Below are 23,468 nucleotides of genomic sequence, written 5' to 3'. Positions count from 1 at the left end.
TGTAGTCACCGTGTGATATTGGATAGAGTCCGTTTAATGATTTCACAAAAAACGGATAATTATCTGAAAAAAAAATATAGTGAAAAAATGTGAAGCAAAGGATTTGTTGACAATTAATTGTCGAGATGCAATTTACACTGAATACGATTTTTTACAGAAAACTTCACGAGATAATGTTAAAGCATTAACAGTATTATATTTATTAAAGTAATTTGCGTTCTTCTGGTGACTATTTACTAGGTTACCTCCTGATGTTAAAGATGATAACTAGCTTATTGTATTTCCGACGTTTCGTCAGTCAGCACGACTGACTTTATCAAGGTAGCTAAAACAGGTTAACACAACCTGTTCAGCAACGATGGCATAACACAAAAACATACTGATAAAATGAATAAAGTAAAGCAGCAAGAATCAGAGTTAAAACACGCAACAAGATACCTAGAGGTTAGACTGAATACAGTGAATGCCTAAAACCAGTAGGCTACTTTCCAACAGCGTAAATTTATTATCTTTAGGGCCACCGTCAAGAAACGTTGAAAAGACACCAGACAAGACAGAAAAAAGGGAATTAGCAATTACAATGATAGAAAAAAAGCACTGAGCAAAGGAAAAGATGAAGCTAAAGTTAAAGTAATTTATTGAACTCAGAGAAGAACGCAAATTACTTTAATTATCAAATGCCTGGTGAACAGTCTCTCTCTGTTTTTACAGTAGTATTATATTTCATGATTTTTGTAATAAACAATACCTTTAAACTTGATAACAATTATAGCCTACTGTATAATAGGTAAAACGCATTATTGATAAAAATTGTGTTTCTTTGGGCATCTGCCACCGCATGCCACCCCGTAAAATTTTCCAAACGGGGATTCAGGTGGTGGGGTTTTCATTGGAAGAGGTTCAACTAAAAAGGCCTCTTCAACCTTGGTATAGATCCTTTTTCGATTTGCACGACAACAAGCGATCACCTGTGATGTAAATGTAACGTTGTTATTGCTGAGTCATGCATAGGACTCCGCGTAACATGGTGATGTAATAAACTCTTGTTAAGATATGTTTAACTGCACAAAGGGAGAATGCTGATTACTATTAAACAAACATGACATGAGTTGTGGTTGTGCATACAAGATGGAGTCATTTAAAGAAAAAAGAAAAGTCCCGAGCTCGCCACATTCGTAGGAGAATCGTCCTGCTTAGCCAAAATGGAAAGTTAGTTCTTTTTCGTGACTTTTTATACAGGTTTTATTCAAAGATAATTACAATTTCTATTAAAGGTTGCCATAATAAACATGCGCAAACTGAGCCCATACGTCAGAAACTTATACCTCAGCTTGGTGTTCACCCTCAAGCATTACATGAATCCCCTTTGTTGCAACTGGGTAGCTTACAATTTATCGTAGAATATTTAACAAAAGCAGGGACCCTTTTCTTATTAAATGAAATTTCAAGCAGAAACGTAAGCCTGAATTAAACCACAACGCATTGTCACTGAGTGTAGCCTACTATAGAATTAAAGCACACAGGCCTAAACAGTTTTCTTTAAGGAAGTCCTAAAGTTATCTTACTTGAGTAACTTCCTTCGCGATTGCAACGCATGCCGAGGTCATAGCTTGAAGAGGTTGAGGCATATCGTCACAGGTGCAAGGAAATTCTTTTGAATTTGGTCTTTGCACCATATTTTGCAACTGAGATTCAGAACAGTGTCGCTTAATTTCTGACCTAAAGCACGGTGATATTTATATATTGCAACAGACACGGAGTGCATAAAATTTATATTCACAACAAGCATGGGAGTAGCTTTCAACCTAGGGTCAGTATAACCTCAAAGATGAAGATGTATTCCACTTGAATGTGTTTATTTCCGAAAAGTCGTAAAACTTAACCACTACAATTGACATATGTGAGAGTTGCAAAATTTTGACTGAGAGTCACTTTCAAGAGTTTAGAGAGTCTGCAGATTGGTTAATCTTTCGAGAAGGGGATGGCCTACTGGTAAACAAAATTTCAAAAGCTGTTTGCTTCAAGGATGGAAAGAACCTATTGTTATGAATTTTAGAATGCTAAATCCAAAAATGTTAGTTAACACGGGCGAATAGTGCGGTTTAAAAGATATAGCCTACACGTTTCATTTTTGCGTGTTGTGGGCTATTGAAGATATGTATCACAACAGCTAAAAGCATAAATAAGAGACACAACTCTTGTCCTCATTTACAACTTTGCATCCAAAATAGCCTACTGGTAAATGGTAAGTCATAGATGTTATACTTGGTACCGCATCTATACAGCTCATTCTGGCAAGGTGACTCTTGTTAAAAACTAGAGCTAATCAACACAGTTCATGTTCGTGTTTTTCGTAGCTGAGTATTATCCAAAGTTGACTTTATTTGTTGTTGTTGACCAATGGGGACCAACAATGCTGGAAAACGCTGCTTTGATGGAATGTTTACTTTATTTAGAAAACAATAGTTAGACTATAAGTTTATTTCAAGTCAAAAGAAGATTTTATATTATAAGAAGCCAAGCTGTGGGCCCGAATAGCTCAGTTGGTTAAGCTCCTGACATTGTAAACAAAGAAATCGCAATTTCAAGAAGCGCTGGTTCGACTCTCCTGAGTGCGTTTGAGTAACGCACTTTAAGGGCAGCTCATTATTCAGCGGAACCTAGTTGATGGAATAAATCGCAGATCCTTTACAGTTTTTACAAATATGCGAAACTCCCAGGATTAAGCTCTCAAAGAAACTTTTTCAGTCCGAAGATAGAGATTCCCACTATCACTCAAAAGCTAAAGCATGAAGAGATCATATTGTGATGAAGCTTAAATGGCTTCATATGTAGGCTAACCTACCTAGCAATGAATTAGCAATATTCAATAAATACTGTTAGCCTGATACTACAAAGGAGTGCTCCAAGCAAAGCAAAAAAGCCAAGCAGAGCTAATCTGTAATTAGTAGGCTAACTTATTACATTAAAATTAGAAATGAAATATCAATTATAGCCTACAGAATACCCTTTTGGGTAACTGATGTTTTTAGATGATTTATTTTTGCACTTTCAAGAAAACAAAAACTTCTTACACTGGTTTGATATCTTGTGGAGCTGGTTTAGATGATTTCGGTCTGTCTTTCTTTATTCTTCTTTCATATCTTTTGTCGTTGAAATGAAGGCATTTAGCAATATTCTGCAGCGACAACAGAAAGTACGATGAATTCGCTATGTCTTTCAAAACTTTTTATAAACAGGATGCGACTAAGTTACTAAGTGAAAACAAGTATATCAGCTCAATCAATTAAAAATAAACACTTTCAATTATGTCGTTAAGTGTTTTGCAGAGAACACATATATGCTCTGGATGGTAGCCTAACCAACTTCTGTCGAGCTGCGATAAGTTGAAAAGCTGTTATTCAGTTTGTGGTGAAACCCGATGTGTATGAGCATTTTCCCAAACATTTCAGATGCACTGATAAAACTGTTGTCTATGTTTCGAGGCTATGTAAAAGCGATAAGCAATGAAAACATAATGTTGCTTAGAAGTGAGCATGCATACAAACTTATGCGTACCTTGCAGATTGACTTCATTAGATGAAAACAATTTATATAGCGCAATGATGTAGCCTACGGTACAGCATTTACTGACGTTGCAATTCAATATTATGTTACATTTCAACGTTATATGTTTTAAGATATTCAGCTTGAGAGTTCTAGGATCACTCTCGTGGGTATGCCACTGCTTGATCTACTTAAATTGTTGAAACATCTCAGTTAGATACTTCACAAATTCGTATCTACCGTGTAGCTGCAGGAAGTCCAAACTGGTGGTTGTAAATTGTCAGTCATCCAATCCAAAAGCTTTGGAGGAATTGTTTTTCCAAAATATTGTCTGTAGAGGCTGGAATGATGGGTCGCTTCTTCCACCATGGCCTTTTGCTACAAGGCATAAAAAATCTCATAGTATTATGAAGTTTTTTCTTGCAAAGCTTAACTATTTGACTTCTTTGTGAATTCTATAGGATTTAGGCTTTAAATAAATCAGACATGAAATATGCAGATCTGTAACTCGCCATTTGTGTCTCAATCCAATACCATAGGATTCATTGCCTTTTCGAAAACAAAGAACTTGTCTGCGCAAATGGTCTAATCTAAAACGGCACAAAATGGCTTTTTGGTTTAGAACGAAAGTATTTCTATTTCCAGGATTCCCTACACGAAAGGGCTGCTCATGCTAAAGGAACAAATGGCAAAAAGAAATAATGACACCAGAGAAAAACATTATTTTTCGAGACATACTCGATAACCTTGACAGTGTAGCTTGCAAAAAATGAAATGGGCCTGGGATGGTTCGGAAATTATACAGGTGGCCCCATGCTCAGTTACTAAGTTTCTGGGAAAAAGACGATAACATTTTGGTTTCATTAAGCCTCAGGTATAAACGAGAGTAGGGTGGCCAGTTCCTTCAACAACTACGCTCACCAATTTTTCTACCCCTTGGGATCGAAATGAGCGATGTTCACCAACAACCAGCTTAAGTTTTCAAACCAGATTTGCAATATTGGAAAGTCAACGCCTTATCCGCTGCGCTATTCCACTGCCATGTTCGGGAGAGTATTCCCAAACAGCAAAATCTGTCATTTTTGCATTAATTTAACGTCTGCAGACGTTGAATTAGTGCAAAAATGACGGGTTTGGCTGTCTGGGTTAGAGCATAAAAAAGCAAAAATATCTTACTCTAAGACTCTACATGAAATCAATCAGTTTTCTTCAGAAATCTGTAGAAAATTGTCTTGTCTTAAACATTGTTGTCAGTAAAGTATTATAAGCACTATTTTAAATTTATTATTAACCAATTGGTTTGGCCTACGTGATTTAATAGATTTCCGTCTTCTATTTGTTTGTGATGAGCTTTCATCGACGCTGAAATAGCCTCAGGAAACAACTCCAGCACTCGGGTTCGCTCGAGAAGGACGGTCAGCAATTGTTTTCGGGTTCGGGAAAGTTTCTTAACAAAAAACAAGGTTGCAATCAAAGCATCAGCCATCTGGATCAACATGGAATTCTGAGTTTAATTTAGTCAAACTTTATCAAAGTCTTTTCAAATTGTCAACACTTCTATGGTTCTAGAACAGAACTTCATCACAAAAATTTTCATCAAATCTTCTTATAACTTTACTGATCATCCAAAAGGATGTGTAGTGTGATAAAATGATTTAAAAAAGTAGGCAGTAGCCTGATACAATAAAACGGCAAAAGCAAGTTTATTAATTAACTTAAATTTGTTTAATAAACTTGAGTTTGCCGATTTATTGTGGTATTGTCCAGAGCTGTGGAATCGGAATCGTGGAGTCGAAGGGATTTTGGCCCGTCCGGAGTCGGCCAGTTATAACTAGAGAAATCAAAGTTGTATATTTATTGCCGATTCCACAACTCGGTCAAGGCTGTGGGGTCGGAGGGAGTTGGACGTGTCAGGAATCGGAGTAGGCTATAGGACAGCTTTTATCCAAGGAGTCGGAGTCGTATATCTTTCGCTTAACTCCACAGCCTTGGAAGGCTACTGTCTATTTTTAAAAAAAAACTATTCATAGTGTTCGCTTTCTTAAAACTATGTGGATAAATCGAAATAATAATGATCAAGCATTGGACGTATCGGTCAAAATTCAGAATTAAAATTGAAATATCCGAATGGTGGATAACTTGTAGGCCAAGAAATTTTGAATTAACTGATAACCCAACAAAACAATAATTAGCCGAATAATAAAAGGATAATGTTAGCAGTTATCTGCTACTCTTTTATTATCTTTTCACTTTTTAGGCTTATCCTGTGCTAATTCATGAAACTATAAATGTAGAATACATGGGGATAGTTAAGAGCCTACAAGTGAGGCATTACAATTAACAAACAATTGCAGCTTAAAATATATGGTTGCCTACATTAATGTAAAATGTTTACCTCATAGGTGAAGTAATACCATAATCACCGAAAATATCCGGACATGTAATTTACTTATTTAAAAATAGAGGAAGTGTAGGCCTACCTACAAACTTTACTCAGCTGAATAAAATGTTTTTAAATGTTTGGCAAATCCCAGTTGGAACGATGAAGCAAAATTGAAAACAGAAATCTATTTAGAAACCTGCAACTGTTCTTTTATAGCTGAAAACTGAACACGAAGTTTTCTTAGAGCAGTTTTCATTTGTGCCCTATTCATCTTCACGTGGTCACCGCTCCTTTCACACAGGTGCAGCAAGGCTTCTCTGTCTCTGTTTTTAATAAATCTTGGTCTTTTAATAATTGCTTCAATTTTCCTTGTTTTCAACTCAACGTGCAAATCATCCAAGCCTCTCGCACAGTTTTCTCTTATCTAAAGTGATAAAAATCAGCATTAGATAGAACAGCTTTTTCTTAGGTATCGTGCTCTATTTGCAAGACAATGTATTTGCACTGTTTAATCTCAACAAGCACTTCATTTTAATTTTGTGGCACACATGCGCGCCAATGTGCGTCAAAGGGCTAAATAATAAAGTTATTGCTTTATCGCAAAAAAAGCAAATCAAAACTTCTTCCTTGATGTGAGGTGGTAGCAGTCACTTTATTGCAGTGGTTCCCAACCTTTTTTATCCGGTGGACCCTTTTAGTCAATATTCAAACCTAAATTCCCCCCCTATAAATTTTGATTGTTAAAAACTCGTTTACATTAATATTTTAATCTAAGTCTTGTAAAGGAAACTAAACTTTCACTAATAATAAGCTTTTTAGCCTGTAATATTCCTTTTCATACTAAAATAATTTAATTAATGAAGAACGTTGCTGAAAAGTATTTTATTCCAAGAAAAAGACAAAAAATGAGATACAAAAACCAGCTGAAAGTCGTCCTCAACCATGCAAACATTGATCTGGATTCATGGGAACAACGTGTTAGTGACAGATTACTCTGGATAAAAAGAACTAGGAAAGACGCGAAAGAAAAAAACAGGATACAAAATGTCCTTGAAAAACGAAACACTAGAAAAAAAAGCTAAAATTACCACACCCCCCACCCTCCATGCAATGTGATTTTTGCCCACGTCTTTTCCATCATAGATTGCGCCTCCAAAGCAACATATGACATCACCATCCAAAACCAAATTTGATTTGAAAACGAAGCCAATGCTCGGACACAAGCTGGAGCCAACGACATTCAAAATAAAAAAGTCAATGCATTTAACAGTCTGTGTGAAGCTTGTGATTTTTTGTTTCGACAACTCATGAATGGGGTGGAAGAGTATTGGAAAGAGAATAACAAACATCATTCTACACGTCTAATCTATTTCTCTGTTTTGTTCTCATCTGCAACAGTTAAAAAACCTGATTTGCATAGATTAGTGGAAGCAAACGGAGGATACCTTGAATAGCTTTCTCTGCCACTTTGGGATAGGAATTACACATTAATGGCCTAAATCCAGTGATTGATTTTTTTAAGTCTCTTGCACAAAAATCCGTAGGCCTATTTTGAGTTCTAAAAATTCATTCTGCAATTTATCGACAAGCTTTTCCATCAACGATGTGAATGACTTTCGTGTTAAATCAAGCTCATCGTCACAAATTTCAGGAAAATATCGAATGAATTCCAGTTCTCATGTTGTGAGATGTTGCAAAATCAATTCTTTTTCCAACTATAGAAGAACTTGTTTATTGACCAGCACCAGCACCGAAGATAATTCTTTAAATATGTGACATTTTTAATTGTTCATTCGAACTTTTCTCTTTCAACTATCAAGCTTGCTGGTGAAAGCTTCCAACGCATCTTTAAATGCTGAGCGGCACTGGACTCTGCTCCTGAAAAGGCCACCCAAGCCAGGCTGGTCGATAGGTAGAGGCCAGACAAAACGTAGTCCCCCCGCGATCATGACAGCAGAGCCTTTTAAAACAATCTCCTAATGACAGTGACATAAATCAATCACTCTCTTCCAACCTGCTTTGAGCCAGCATGGGAGCAGTAGGGGAAGGTGGGGTAAAGTGGAATACCTAAGGGTTAATTCAGTACAGTTCACTGATTTTGCCAAAAAATTTAACTTTTTTTATTTGAGCGTTAACTCTAACATATTTCGACAATTTTTAAAGTGCACTATTGATGACTGCCAGCTTTTTTATATACATTTTTTTAATTTGAAAATTACCTCCAAAAGTCCACTTTACCCCGCATATGAGGGGTAAACTGGACCGTTCTAAGTTTTGAGCAAATTCCGTAACTTTTTTCCACGCAATCAAATTATTTACAACTAGCATCATTAGCGAAGAAATTATGAAACTTCAAAACTGCAGGTCATAAGTCCATTACGAATCAAACTTTGAAGAAACATTTTAAAAACACAGTTCACATAAAGTTGCCATCCTCTTCATTGCAACCAGCGCAGGCTTCATGCGCCCACCGCAAACATATGGAGCACTGGATCCACCCATCATTCTCTGATGATTTTGAATACATTTCGTTGCAGTAAAAACATTCAGCATCAGTGTTACTTCCACTTTCATTGGTAGTGTCTTGCTTCTGATGCGTTGGTGATCCGGAAAGCTGGTCTGGAAGCTGCTCTGCCACCACTGGTCCACTTTACCCCAGCTCTACATTACTACTAATTTAACTGTTGACCAAATATAGGCTAGTCAGCAACATGAGTGAATCTACGTAATGCGTACGTGATATAGTGAGGCTCATTTTTATCATTCAAAACAACTTCTACGTTATGTACATAAGATACAGTTTAAGTTACCATACATCCCTTTCAATAGATCAGATGGTGCAAAAAGTAATTTCCGTGCTTTTTTGTGTCTTCTAAACCCATGAAACCTTGAAGAATCGCGTGTGCAGGTACTTTTCGTCATGCTTTACTAAACTTAATGGTATCCGCACAGTAGTGAAACTTTAATAGAAAAAAAGGCGGGGTTCCACTTTACCCCGTTGGTCCGCTTTACCCCACCTTCCCCTACAGTTTGTAAATTCACATGGTATGAATATGTCAATGGCTCATGGATACAACCCATGTTGATGCGCAATCTAGGCTACTTCAAATGGAGATGGCGATTGAATATATACCCATACCGTATATTGGTGTTTTTTCCTTGCATTTTTAAACTCACTTTATTTAATGGACCAAACATAATCGGGAGTTAAGGGCTCCTCCTTAACGCTGTAAAGCTCTGGTCTAAGCCAACTTACTAGGCTTCTTCTTTCGTCAGAGAGGTTGTTTTTTGGACTACATTAAACAACCTTAAAACAATCTCTCATACGAAAGAAGACTGACTATAGGCTTAAACAGCTTTACAATCCTAAAACCAAATTCCCCCCTGAAAACTGCAAAATTCCCCCCTAGTGGGGAATCCCCCCCCCCCCCCCCCGGTTGGGAACCACTGCTTTATTGCATCCCTCGCTGCAGACAATGAACTGTGAGAGCGCCATAGGATTAGCATTTTCATCTGACGGTCGATAGATCGGGCGAGAATGGATGGTGTGCTGTGCGGTCTGGGAATCTGATGCATATACAATTATACATAGGATAGCCATTCTGCAAGGCCCCGTTGAAGCATATTACTGTTAAAGCGTCCCACTACAGTAAATTGGGGTCTGCTACTATTCGGTGAGTCCGATTCGGTGAGTTCCTAACCTCTAACCCTAACCCCAAACCCCTAACCCTAACACGGCAATGATAATTAGGCTACGGTACCCAATAATTTAAAAAAAAAATGAAAAAATCCCCCGTTAAGGGATCGGACTCACCGAATCGGACTCACCGAAACGGGCCATTCCGGTAAATTGCAGGTAAATAGACACAATAGTAAAGAATTTGATAAAAAATTCTCTCAAGATCAAATTTTTATCGGAGAAATATTTTCATGTTCTCGTTTAGGGTAAGGGCTACTACAAATGATCTATTTTAATGTTTAATACTCCAAGAGTCTAAAGCAACCAGGAGTCCATCAACTTCCAGTAGTGTTCGAAAAACGTTTCTATACATCAGTGAATGCATTAAATTGATAAAAAGGGGTTCAGATGTTAGCACTAAAATTTATACATTTAAAAGTAACTAGGAAAAAGTTTCTCTTGGGTTCATTGTTTTTTCACTTGGATTTATTGTTTTTTACTTGTATGTAGGCTACTGTTAGAACATCAGGGTGTTTCATATGGCCTATGTTTAAAGAAAATGTACGACGAGTCCTAATTACATCATGTTATCGTGTTGCATATCGCGATTTCGGATATCAAATTCTCTTCGAAATCTTCACTATGTATATAATTCTATCAAATCTTTTTCACTTGCAGCACGATAGCTTGATGTAATTTACACTTGCAGATTTTCCTTGAATATAGAATTACCAGGCAGTGGATCCTATGGATCCTTACTTGGGCTTCTCTTTAGTACCAGCTTGGTAAGCGTGTAGTTGTTCTCTAATAAGTTACTATATATTGCCTACCTCATTATTTTTGTATTTGATAAATTTTTAAACCGGTTCGAGACTATGAAAATTTGGAAGCGATTTGTCTAAACCAGGAGTGGGAAAACTACGGCCCGCGAGCCCATTTTATGCGGCCCGCCGGCACTTGCAGAAACTCCTACTCATCACTTATTGTTTTAATTAAACAGGTTACATGACAAAATATTATTCCCTTTACGAGTGTGTTTTTCTCTTCATTTTCAGTGCGTAAACACACACACGTCAGTCGCACATGCCAGTCGTACACGTCAGTCGTCGCAGCATTCAATGTGATTTTAGTACCAACATAGTTGATGAAGAGTGGAGGTTGGACTTTAGGTTTGCCATTGATATCATGGAAAAGTTGAACAAATTTAATGTAAAACTTCAGGGCAATTGTTTATTTGCACACGACATGTACGTCCACGTTAAATCATTCCAAATGAAGCTGTCATTGTTCCTCAGACAAGCTGGTAACAACAGGTTTTATCACTTTCCCTTGCTGAAAGAAGCAAACATTTCTGGTGAACTTGCAGCAAAGTATAAAGTTCAGTTGGATACCTTGGCTATCAAATTCGGCAGAAGGTTCCAAGACTTAAAGAACCTGGAACTGCAGTTTAATATGCTCAGCTCTCCATTCACTACAGAAGTTTATTCGGCTCCTGAGGATTTACAGCTGGAACTGCTGGACTTGCAAGCAAATAATGATTTGAAAGAGAAGTTTAAGTCAGATTCATTGCTTGACTTTTACAAGTCATTGTCTGACGATTTGTTTCCAAACTTAAAAAAAACTTTGCTGCTTCTTCTTCTTCTATCGAGTTTTCTAAAGTTCGTTGATATACCACAGATTGACACATTCTTCCGCAACGGAGTTATACACTGACAGGTCCCACCTACTGCACCGGGTGGTAAGCCGAATGCAAACAAGAAGATGGTCCGCTGTTTTGGGCTCGGTGCCACAGGTACATGCAACTGGGCCCGTGTTGTAGCCCCACTCCACCATTCCAGACTTAGTGCGTCCAACACCGGTTCGGAGTCGATTTAATGTTTTCCACTTTACCCAAGGAGCGTTTACTCCTGGGGGGAGGGACTCTGATGGTGGGACCTTCATTTCAGTGCATGATGAAGGTACCACCACCAGAGTCCCTCCCCCCAGGAGCAAACGCTCCTACTTTCTTACTACAGTAAGTATTTATTTCGAACCAAAACGCAATCAAGACAAAATATTTATTGTTGAATTCAATTTCTATGTAAGTGTTTTTGACTCCTGAATCATTAGTTAAAATAATTGATTTTCAGAAGAAGCATCTAGCACCGTTTTATCATTGCCGGATTAGATATGCTGTAAATCGACAACCAAATCGCATGAAATTTTAAAACCTGAAAGAAGAATTGCAACTTTCCATTACAGTGGTTCTCAACCGAGGGTCCGCGAACGCCCGAGGGGTTCGTGAAGCGTTTTCAGGGGTTCACAAAAGTTTAAAAAAAATAAGAATCACAACTTTCTATCACCATTTTCGACATTGTCAAAAAATATGACGTTTTATTATATACGGTACAGCTCAGTGCGCGTCTAAACTTTCAGCAGCGCATAGTTTTAAAAATTGGATTACACCTTTAAACCTGAATCTACAAACTATAGCCTACTTACACCCAGGGCTGTTGAGAGTGTAATTTGGAGCAGGTACCAATGAGATCCCCGGACCCCAAGTTAAGACGCATTCAAGAAAAACGCAATCCTATCCAAAGAATATGCGGTGGCTTTTACAAGTAATCAGGCCCATTGGAAAGGCTACGGGCCTATGATAAAGTCATCCTGGAGCCCGAGTCCAAAAGTATCCCCTGGACACCCCTGTCAAGGCTACTGCCTACAGCTAACACCTTTAGTGTAAGCTACTGCAGATAAAGGGTCCAAGGATAGCCTAAGCAGAATTTTTTGATGTAATATCCACCTTACCTTTAACACTGCCTTAATTTCTTCATTAAGCTTACAGGAGTGTTCGCGCAAATGAAGTACTACCACACGCAATTGCCTCATAAACGTGTGCACTTTACTTTTACTTGCTCCACCAGCAGGATTTCCATAACACTCGTCTTTTTTGGCGGATATCCATGCTGCTGTATCCAAATTATATCCACAGGCAAGTGCACTTGACCAGTTGGTCGACACCGGACACTTTTTTCCCGACGTCATTGTGAACAACCTCGGACTTGGCTCAACTGCATGTTTGGAAGTTGAACTTTTGGTAGTTTCTTTTTAGGTTTAATTTGTCACAAGGAAAAATAATAGTGATTATGACGAAACAAGCGATTTTGTTCTTGCGTTTATTTTGATTTCAGAGAAGTTTGGACTCGCAGTCTTAATACAAGTAGATCAGCGCCCTTCAACCTTTTTGTCATAGCGTTACCCGGTTAGTACCCCTGATTTACTTGTCACGGAACCCACACTGACAAAACTTAGAAATCACGAATGGCTTGTAAGAAAATCAAATATTTCGTCATTACAGGTTAAAAAGTGAACACTTAATTTTAATTTCAACTTTAGCCCTGGTTTTAGAATACTACAGGACATTATAAGAGTATAAGACTAAGACCCTTGGAAAAAAAATTGAAATTTTGGTCCAACCGTGGCAATCTTGCAACATGTTTGAAGTGTTTTAGTACAGTAGCAAATAGTATTTGAACTTTAAATGCCGTAAACAGAAAGTGACGTCCATACACGTAATTTTCGGGGTAGGGGGAGGGTTTGGATGAAAATTTCCATTTTTTCCCAGAGGTCTTAAAAAGTCTTGTTGTGTTCTGAAACCAGGGTTAAAGTTGGATTTGAAAAAAAGCCGATTACCCCCCATAGCTTAAGCTACGCAGTTTAGAATTGCTTTCCATTCAGCGACACCTAGTGAATGGAATAATTTCCTTGCAACAACCATTCAACAACTTACTGTTGGAACTTCTCTTTGTCAATCTCCATAACCGGCTGTGCATCAGTGTTCAAAACCTTCACAAGTATGCGAAACTACCAAAAACTACCTAATCATAACATTCTACTGTCTTAGGTGATCTCTAAAAGAACAAAAAGGTCTAACAGTTTTTACGTCGACTTTTCCTTCATAAAAGAAGAGAGGTACTCACTGCAGTTTTAAACTCCCACAATTAGTCTTTTCTTATGGCATTGCGATTCTAAATAAGCTCATCACCTCTTTAGATTGATTTTTTTCGCTAAATTTGAGATGTTCTGTAAAAATTTTACCTTTCTCTCAAAAGCCATTATTTTTGTTTTAGATTTCAACACTGTCCCAATATCTACACTACGGTTATAGAAATGTTACAAGAATAAGAACTTTGGTTATTGAAAACTAAATACACACTCTCCCCCTAGAGGTATCTCGACTTACCAGTCTGGCATCCACGACCAGCCTGGCCCTGTGAGCTAAGCTCGTGGACCACAAAAATCACGCCGCTCCTCGTCTCCGCGGGATGCAACCGGAAGCGTTGACATGGGGTACTTTTGGACCCGAGCATGGCATGACTTTGGGCGCCCGAAACCTTTTCAGCCGGAGCGTGAAAGAATCACCTCGTGTTCTTTGGATATAGTGCGTTTTCTTCAAAGTTTCTTGGCTTGTGGCCCAAGGGTCTAATTTGTATCGGGCCAAGTTATCTTCTCAAGCCCTAGGTGTGGCAGGCTGGTTTCTTAAAGTCTTAACTATAGTTTATTGAGCTCATTTTGTACCGGTAGGTTCTTGTTGCGAATAAACAGTTCAACAATAATTAAAAGGGTCTAACTTTCTGGTCACACGTAGCAGTGCAGGTCAAAATTAAACAAGTCATTCAAGTAGTTTACCATTAAAATATTTTATTTCTTACAAAAAATAAAACGATCCAAATTGAAACAGTATTTACTTTACTCATACTAAATGAATTGTTGCAAAAATTAATAGCTCTCTTATTCAATGAAGTAATTGTCTCAACGTCGCAGGTTTTGTTCGGCACAAAATTTTTATAGATTGTTTCTTTAATGTCAAATCAAAGTATCATGGCTTAATGTGTCAGTAGAAACAGAATGTTTCAATGCTTTTTACAGCTAATTATTGGTTTGTGGTGTAGGCATGTTGCTATTTAATGGTGGTTGGTTTTGCTGTGGAGCAGGAAAGCTACTTTGCGGCAAGTCATGTTGTGTTGTTGCATCGTACTTTGGTGGATATCCTGGTTGGAGCTGCTGGTAAGATGGCGGTGCGTCGTTGCCGGCCGTAAAGTTTGCATTCTGAAATGTAACATTGCAAGGGGTTTGCTGCAAATTGCTCTAGGCCACATATTGCGCCGAATTAAAACCATTTATTTTACACAAATTGTTTATAAAATAGCCTACAGTTAACTTCACAAAAAACAGATAGGTCCCGGCGGAAATAGGTTGATTGGACTACAATCGGTATATGTAGATTAATATTGAGTTAAGTAGGTTAGTTCACTTGCCTACCAGTAGGCCTATACAGGCTATATAGTCTATATATTGGTATTGACTTATCAATTTTTTAAGCCATTATGTTTGATTGGTTTTGAACTTATGACTTCAAAGAATATCTGTAAGCTATAGGCTACCTTTACCTCTACTCCAATTTGGGAGTTAGCTGGATACGTAGTTGTTACTGTGGCAACATGCATTGTGGATCTTTGGACCCGACTTCTTGCGTTTCGTCTCCGGCAGCATGCTATAAGTCCGGACACAAGGATGCAAAAAAACACAATCCCAACCCAAAGATCTTGGAAATAAAAAATTATTGTGAGTTCTTGTTAACTAAACAGTAGCATCCAAAAGGGTTCAAAAAGTGTTTTTGGACCTGGGCCGGGACTGGTTTTATGGTTTTGGAATCTCTCCAAGCGGTCAGGTAACTAAAAGAAAGCACTGAAACTTTCTTAAAGTCCTATGGAGACGTCTCATTCGTACCTGGCCCAAATTATTGTGTTAACAGCCTGGTTTCAACATCTTTTTATAGGTAGGTTAATACAAAATGTTTGAGAAAGCTGTATTCCAGAACATTATTTGTATATCTGGAGTCTACATTGTGAAGTGGTTTCATTGTCTCATAGATAGGAAGAACTCAAAACTTCCACATTGGGTGTTTTTGTAAAAATCAGTTTAGGCCATCAAACTATAATTGTTGTAGACTTAGGATACAGGTACCGGTAGGCTACTTGAGTTTTCGAAGTCAATGCTCATACAGTTAAGCTTCCAGATCGAAGAATATTGGTTTAGTGATGGCGGAACTTGATTAGCGATTTGTATGTTTTAAAGAAATCTTAACATCCTCCATGCCGATTACAATACATCTACAGGATATGGCCCCTTTACCCAGTAACAGGGATTCGTGAGGTAGGAGAAGGCGGGAAAAACGGACCCTCTTATAGGGAGAAATCGTTCTTTTGGTGGGCTGGCTTGCAATCAAAAGGCCTGCTGATAGGTAACGCTTGTATTAAAAAGTAGCCTATACACCTGAAAGTAGCACTTTTTTTGAAAAAACAATAATTCTTTACCGATTTTTGCACGAGGCAAAACGCATCCAATCCGTTTTGCTCCATATGTCCGAAAAAGTAATCTAATGGTTGTGGTAAATTCAACAGAAACATTGCGTCTGTTCAATGTGAATGGTTATAGGCTATGCATAAATTGACCTAATATATTTCATATGCTACCCGACGACTTTTTAAACTCGATAGTATTGAAGTATTGAAGCAGATATTAAAATAACATTAAACTTACAAATCATTCTGGTCTTACTTTTGCTCGCTTTCCTGTAAAGGCTAACACATACGGAAATATAGCACAAATAATTACTGCAAACTATCGTTCCAACTCGCCCTCCACACGCAAGTCGTATACAAAGTCTCCAAGCCCAGAGCAGTCAAAAGATTTTTCCAGAAAAAACAGTTTTTACGTTTGCTGCACTGAATCCAATCTTCCTCAGTGTGATCTTGGTAAAGATCTCCACAAAGCAAGCAATGCCCCTTAGTAGGAGAACTAACAATAAACAGCCGCTGTAGACTGCTTGGAAGATTTTCACTTCTTAAGTAAAGGAATGGTGGTGCTAGCATTTTTGTTTTCAAGAAAAATAAGGGGCCCGTTTTTCCCCGCCTTTCATTACTTTTGTACCCGGACCCGAAATTAATTTAGGGGCTTGTATCCTTTCCAAGGGGGCCGGAAACTTGAAAAAACCGCACCTTGTATTCCTTGGGTGTAATGCGTTTTTATTACAGTAGAAGTGTCTTAATTTGGGGATCTCGTTGAAACAGGGCCCAAATTATCCTCTCAACTATCACCCTGACTTCACTTCTTACTTACTGTAAAAATCATTTATTATAAAGAAAGTATTAATTGATAAATCTTTAATTAGCGTAGAGCTGGTGAAGCCGCAAAAGATTTTGTTTAATCTGATTTTTTTTTTTCAGTTTTTTTCTTTTTCGAGAGGTAGGCGCTTGACATCACCCCACCCCTCTTAGATCGATAACTACAGGAAAACAGCGTTGAGGTTGTAGATGTCCATACCGATACAAATAAGCGTTTGAGGAGGTAGCCTCTTTAATAGTAGCCAACTTTTGACAAAATTATAATGAACTGTGAAGTTTTTAATTGAAAGAATCTTATTAAATTAATATTAAGGAATACTTTTTAAAAAACTATAGTATTGTATTTGTCTTGAAAAACATGACTAATATTGAACTTACACCATAAGCCCCAAACAGCAGTGTAGTGGCAGCAATAGTATGTATAAGAATTGTGTCCACAGCAGTAACCTATGGAAGCTCCACTATCTGAAAATGACAATTTTTAAATGTGGGTAGGGTATTCAGTTTGTTAGGTTACTGTAAACGTAAAGTAAATATTTTAAGCTGTCACTGGAAAAATCCTAGTGCTTCAGTACTTTTGTTTGTCATAAAATCAATAATATGGCATTGATAAAAGGTTAATAGCTGCGCAATAAATGGATTCAACTGTATTAATTAGGTTGTAGTGGCTGATGTTACTCTGTTCCACATAAACTTTTCACTTCCATAGCTCACATTGTACACCACTAAACTCAACATAATGTTCAAACACTCACCATAGCAATACCAAGCTATTGAGCTGAGTGTTCCACAGTATTCATATGCCTGCAAAACCAAAAAGCGTTCAGCAAAGACATAAAGAAAAAAACGTGTAGTTTGATGAAAAAGAAGTTAATAAAAAGCGAAATACTATTTCACCATATGGCCTGCTACAAAGACTATAAAGAACTTACCCATGCCGATTGGCAAAAAGTTTGCAAAAGAAAAATGCTGAATAACACTTGAGAAGAGAACGTAGCCATTGTTATGCGAGTTATACAAACTTTCAACACAGGTATATCTGAAATAATGGGATGCCAGTGAATCTTTGAAGTGCAATATGATAAGGAATTGCACAAATGTTGTGTTAAAATCTCACTTTGGAAGGAAGCGGTTTAACGCTTTGTAAATGTAAGCAAAAACATATTGGTAGGGCTACTCGTAGGGTACTGCCGTGTCTTGCTTTGAGGACATAAGCATGCAGATCTTTTACACATGCAAAATTTAATGTTTTAACCTTTGCAGAATAGCCATCAAGAGTCGTCGTCTCAAAGAGAAAATTTGTAACTTATTTTTATGTCACTTTGAAGTTATTAGACGTTGTTTCTTTCAAGTTTAACTCTTTTCTACCTCAAAACATAACGTCCTCTCAACATCTCAAACAACAATCCATTAAGGCAGTTCTTGAGTAGGCAGGCTGATAATCTGCCACGAACAAGAGCCGATATGGAGATGCAGCATATGCTTGTGACCTGAAAACTCTTTAGGCCTAACCTTCCTAACTTCACGTAGGCCTAAAGGTGACCATTGGGGTAGCCTTTATAGTAATACTGTAGTCTAGTGGTAGGGATATACGCAAATCAACAATCAGCGACTGCTGGTTGGTTGCAGTGCATCCGCACCAAACCAATCATTTAAATTATATCAATTTGAAATTGGTGCCTCATTTAATTTGTCCACTCATAAATGATGATCTAATACATCTTATCTAGCCTACTTCTACTGTACACTGAACATCAATTAAACTTAAAATGATCTAACTCTGACCAAATTAGCAACTAGAAAAATCCATAACTTCCGATTATAATTAGATTAATCATAGCAACCTGAAGATAGCCATAGTTTTATCTAAGCAGAAATGGCACAACTACTTGTTCAAAGTCCTGAAAGAAAATGGAGACTTCTGAAAATAGACGCATAGGCCTGCGCTCACACCAAGGCTCTTACACTGGACCTCACTTAGGCTACATCCATGTTTTGTGTAATGCTTTCTAAACTTGAAAACATATTGAGGTTATTATTTCAAACATAAATCTAATCTTCAACACGCCACCCTTTAATTAAATTCTAGAAAAAGAAAGACATGATACCCTGTTTCTTTGTTTCAGTTGGCTATTTATTAATCGCAATTGCAATCTCGTGACGCTTACGTCTGTATATGTCAACATGCTGTATGTACACAATTCGTCACTCTGTAGCTGGTGTACCACCTCCGATGAATTTACGTCACCAGGAAAAAATTGCTGAGGTCGTGAAAAATAATTTGCTAGAATTGGATATGTTTTTTGTAGTCATGGTCGGCTTTTGGTAGCAAAACATTATTTGCCAACTAACATTATTTCTTTATCTGAACAAATAATAACTCACTAAGGTAAAACATGTTATAATTTAGTGATAAAAACGCATAAAACATTTTTTTCACCAAATATGTATTGTGCAAAAATTGGTTGTTGACACAACGTTGAACCAATGCTGGGCTAATGTCGCATTTGTCGTCGTTGGCATTTGGTTGGAAGCCAACCTTTAGCCGCCGAATGTTTATTTTTATATTCCCCATAAAATATTGTTTCATAATGGAAAGCACATATTACAATTCTTTGAAATGAAGATTTTTTAAAGCTTTATTTCAACAAACGTCAATTTAATGAATAGGTCGTTGACACGACGTTGAACAAATGGAGGACCAACATTTGTTTTTTTAGCTAACCGTTTGAGAAAAAAATCTTAATTCTGGTGTTTCTGGCGAACGAATTTAGAATTGATGCAAGTGTCTATTATAATCCCGTGAAATAAAAATTTTCGAAAATTTTAATTCTAAATTCTGAAACATATTAATTCACGTTTGTCGCCGTGGACATTTGGTATAGTGTGTCAACCGTTTGCCAACATATCTTAATTCTTCTATTCACAACGAAATAGTTCTTAGTAATGGTTAGCATGTGTTAAAGTTCGATGAAATTAAGGTAAACAAGGGGTTTATTGTAACAAAAACCCAATATGAAAAATAGTTTGTTGACGCAACGTTTAACCATAACCAATGGAGGACCCACATCGCATTCGTCGCCGTGGGCATTCGGTTGTGAACCAACCTTTCGCCAACCAATCTTAATTTATGCAATTGAATAAAAGAAATTTCAACCAGAGCAAACCTGAAGTATATTATAAGTCACTTATAAAAATACATTAAGTGGCTTATTTCATTGTGAGGTAGCATCATATTCATATGGCATGCTTCATTTGTCGCGGCTAGTTGTAGTGCTCCGTAGCCCATAAACAATTGATTATTATAAGAACCGTTATCCTTCAACTGGGAAAGCCATTTTGGAAACGTAATTCTGAAATTTTTGGATACACGTGGAAGCTTCAACCGAAGCTGACAAAGTGAAGCTTCGGCTCGTTGGTTCAGTGTTGTTTCCAAAAATTATTCATCCACTAGATGCCACTAAATAAAGAGTTTTCTTTAGAAGATAGGTTGTTGTTTTAGTATTGAGCAAATACCTGTTCGTTGGCATTTTTTTTTAGCAATACAAACCAGTTTTTTTATTTTTGAAATGTTAAGTTAGTTTTGCTGCGTAATTTAGTCTCTACCATTTCGTATTTGAACAATAGACGTGCAGCCGAAAACGTTTGCAATGTTTGTTTTCTTTTACGTCATGCTGAAGCGTCGTTTTGTTGCTTGGTTTCGTTTACAAATGAAGAGTTGTTCTTGAAGCACATCGATCACTTGCACTCAATTCCACAAAGTTAAACAAACGTAATCTGATCTTTTCTTCACTGGCAATGCAACTGTTTATCCACTGAGCTATATACAGTACAGTACATTAAAAAATGTTGTGTATGTTGAACATCATTTTTATGGTCATCATTTTTATGGCACTCAGACTTTCGCAAAGTTGCGGAAGATACAGAATAGATTAAGTGAATGAAAATCGTCTTGACAAATTGTTTTTATAAAACACTTGCCAAGACAAAACTACATAGGCTACTGTATTTAAGAATGATTTCGAAATTCTTAAAATCCTCTTACCTTTCAGCCATGAAACCGATTTGCATGTTGAGTTAAGTAATCACTCTATAGCACTTGCTCGCTCAAGTTTTCACGTTTTTGCTGAAGTTTGTTTCAACTCAGGAAAAGAAAAAAATGTTTGCAGACCTGTTTCGTATTATGCTGATTTCTGATTGTAACGTACGGCATATCATCGAACTTCACAAGCCAAAAAACGTTGCTACTGGCAGCATACAGTATTTTAGCTTCGGATATAAACCTAATTCTGTAGCTTTAACGAATCGCGATCTCAAATGATTTGCTAAATAAGTATTGTGCAAATATTATAAATAAGGCTGTGCTATCCGCTTATCGTATCCCGGCCGAAGGGCCCACCGACAAATCTATAATAATATCAGTCGCCCCGTTAGTTCAGTGGTTACGCGCCGGGCTCAAGATCAAGCGGCGCTGGTTCGACTCTCGAGGTGTGCGCTTGAGCAACGCATTTCAGGACTGCTCTCCATTCAGCGGCACCTATAGTGAATGGAATAATTCCCCGGCAACAACACTTCAACAATCGGAAAACTTTACTCTACCGATCTCGGTAACCGGTCCTGTGTCAACAGCCTCTACAAGTATACGAAACTACCTTGAATAACCTATCAAGGCTTTGTCAGTCCGAGGATAAAGATTCAAAAACCAACCAACCATCATTAGAGTCGCTCCGAAAAACATTGGTGAGTGTGTGTCGCTGGTTTTATTGTTTGCAGTTTTGATGAAGCATAAAATGATTCAGTTAGTAGGCTATGTAGCACTATAATTGGTTGCAATTCATACGTGACGTCTGTCAGAGCAACCTGAGCGTATGGTCGTAGATTAGCAAATGGATGGCCAACACTAGACCCACGATTAACTAATCGTTTTTTCTACAGTGAGAATAGTTGTAAAATGCGTCTTTGATCCTACGACGAACCAACGAAAACGTTTGGTTGTCATCTTGATTGTAGGTTGGCCCACAGTGCAGTGGAATTGGGCCCACGGTTAAATAAACCTTTTTTGCCATAGTGAAGATAGTTGTAAATGTTGCCGTTGATCTCACGTCGAATCCACGAAATCCTTTAATCGACATCTTTGTCGCAGGTTGGCAAATTGTTGGGGAAAGGTTGGCCAACAGTGTGCAAACGTGGAATCGACGATTAGCCAACCAACTGTTTTGTCGACAATCAGCCAATGTTAGTCCCACGGAATAGTTCCAGTGCTACAACATTGGGCCAATGAAAAGTTGCTGTGCGCATACTGTACATAGAGATGCTTAATTTCTACTTTAAGCAACAAATCAGTTGGTGATAAGTTATGCATATTCCATCAAGTTTCAGTCCCATGCCACTCCGCAAAGAAAGTTTGAAATGGCACGAAAAAAAAAACACACACGCAAAGTACTCTCGTGGCCTAGTAGCCTACTTTAGAAGATACAAATCCAACAAAAAGTCGCAGTACAGTAGTAGGTTTAAGGGCATCCCTTGATGGCAAAGAAGTGCAGTAATGTTTCCATCATCTACTAAAGAAAATAAATTTTTCTACGAAAACTAATTTGTATTTTTATCTAACCATAGTAAGTGAACTAGTAAATTAACTCACCCCAATGGGATTAGAGATATTGTTGTCTTGCCGTCAACTTGCCTGTTGACTGGGTATATACTGATACATAGTGGCTACTAATACTATGCAAAAAGTTGATATCTCATGTCGCTTTGCTATTGATTTGGTGCACACAAGTTATGGCGTCTGGCCTGCACCGACGTTTTTCGCACAATTATTTCAACCTTATTACTACAATCACCTCAATCATTATCTACAGTAAATAATGTTGTTTTGCACATTTTGAATATCTGTCTGCGCCCAGCACCAACAGCCTCAGCCGACACCTATTTCTGCATGCACCCAAGTCCCTGCCTTCAAACGTTTGGTAAAAGAGATGCCCAGCACACACGGCTCATCAAGAAAAGGGAACCAACCACTTGTTCAACACGAAACTACTCAAAGCTACTACAAGAGTCTCTTGAAGTTGAGGTGAAACGCATGTTTTGGCTAAACAGCTTAGCTGTAATTTCCAAACTTACCAAACGGTTTTCTGTTAATATGATACATGCAATATTGAGGCTCGTATTGATGCAACCTAAGGCGAGATTCACACTGAACATACAAAACTGTATTCAGCATATAAAAAAGTCGCACGAAAAATGGCGCATGGAAGAGAACTATTATGAATAATACAACTCTGGTAAAGAGGTGAGTTTCTTTAACCATATAGACAGATAAAACCAAGCAACCATACGGCATTTAACATAATACATCAAAGTATTAATGTATTGTGTTTTTAATGTATTATGTTAAATGCCATGTAGTTGCTTGGTTTTATGTGTCTATTATGAATAATTATTAAACTTTCTCAATTAACACATCTGACTTGATTGTTTTTATTTACTTATTTTTTCATTTGGTTGCATCGTACAACACATGGATCCAAGTAAAATGTATGATCTGCAATTCTCCTAACATCGAGAATTAAAAATTGAGATAAAGAGACATCAGAATCACGTTATCATTCGAAATATCCTCTACTTGTAAAATTCTCTTAATTGTAACCTGTTTTTGATGTGTAGACTTTTCACACTTGAGAAAGGTTTTGTA

General features: G+C 37.5%; 2 protein-coding genes across 2 annotated transcripts; both read right to left on the bottom strand.

The window, feature by feature from the left end:
* Nucleotides 1-326: 326 nt before the first annotated feature.
* LOC145767252 (uncharacterized) lies at nucleotides 327-12,673 on the bottom strand. Its single transcript, XM_082579041.1, has 7 exons — nucleotides 12,396-12,673; nucleotides 6,126-6,353; nucleotides 4,856-4,993; nucleotides 3,787-3,924; nucleotides 3,075-3,178; nucleotides 1,566-1,719; nucleotides 327-968 (listed from the first exon to the last, which is right to left on the bottom strand). Exons 1-7 carry the CDS (start codon nucleotides 12,630-12,632, stop codon nucleotides 798-800), a joined length of 1,170 nt encoding a protein of 389 aa, XP_082435167.1. The 5' UTR covers nucleotides 12,633-12,673; the 3' UTR covers nucleotides 327-797.
* A 1,495-nt stretch (nucleotides 12,674-14,168) lies between these two features.
* LOC145767069 (uncharacterized) lies at nucleotides 14,169-22,623 on the bottom strand. Its single transcript, XM_082578814.1, has 6 exons — nucleotides 22,416-22,623; nucleotides 17,707-17,813; nucleotides 17,530-17,578; nucleotides 17,153-17,239; nucleotides 15,038-15,192; nucleotides 14,169-14,696 (listed from the first exon to the last, which is right to left on the bottom strand). Exons 2-6 carry the CDS (start codon nucleotides 17,773-17,775, stop codon nucleotides 14,517-14,519), a joined length of 540 nt encoding a protein of 179 aa, XP_082434940.1. The 5' UTR covers nucleotides 17,776-17,813; nucleotides 22,416-22,623; the 3' UTR covers nucleotides 14,169-14,516.
* Nucleotides 22,624-23,468: the final 845 nt, after the last annotated feature.

This window comes from Aplidium turbinatum, chromosome 3 (genome assembly GCF_918807975.1).
Source record: "Aplidium turbinatum chromosome 3, kaAplTurb1.1, whole genome shotgun sequence".
Lineage (NCBI taxonomy): Eukaryota > Metazoa > Chordata > Ascidiacea > Aplousobranchia > Polyclinidae > Aplidium > Aplidium turbinatum.
The sequence above is the reverse complement of the archived record's forward strand: the minus strand, read 5'-3'. Positions and strand labels throughout refer to the sequence as shown.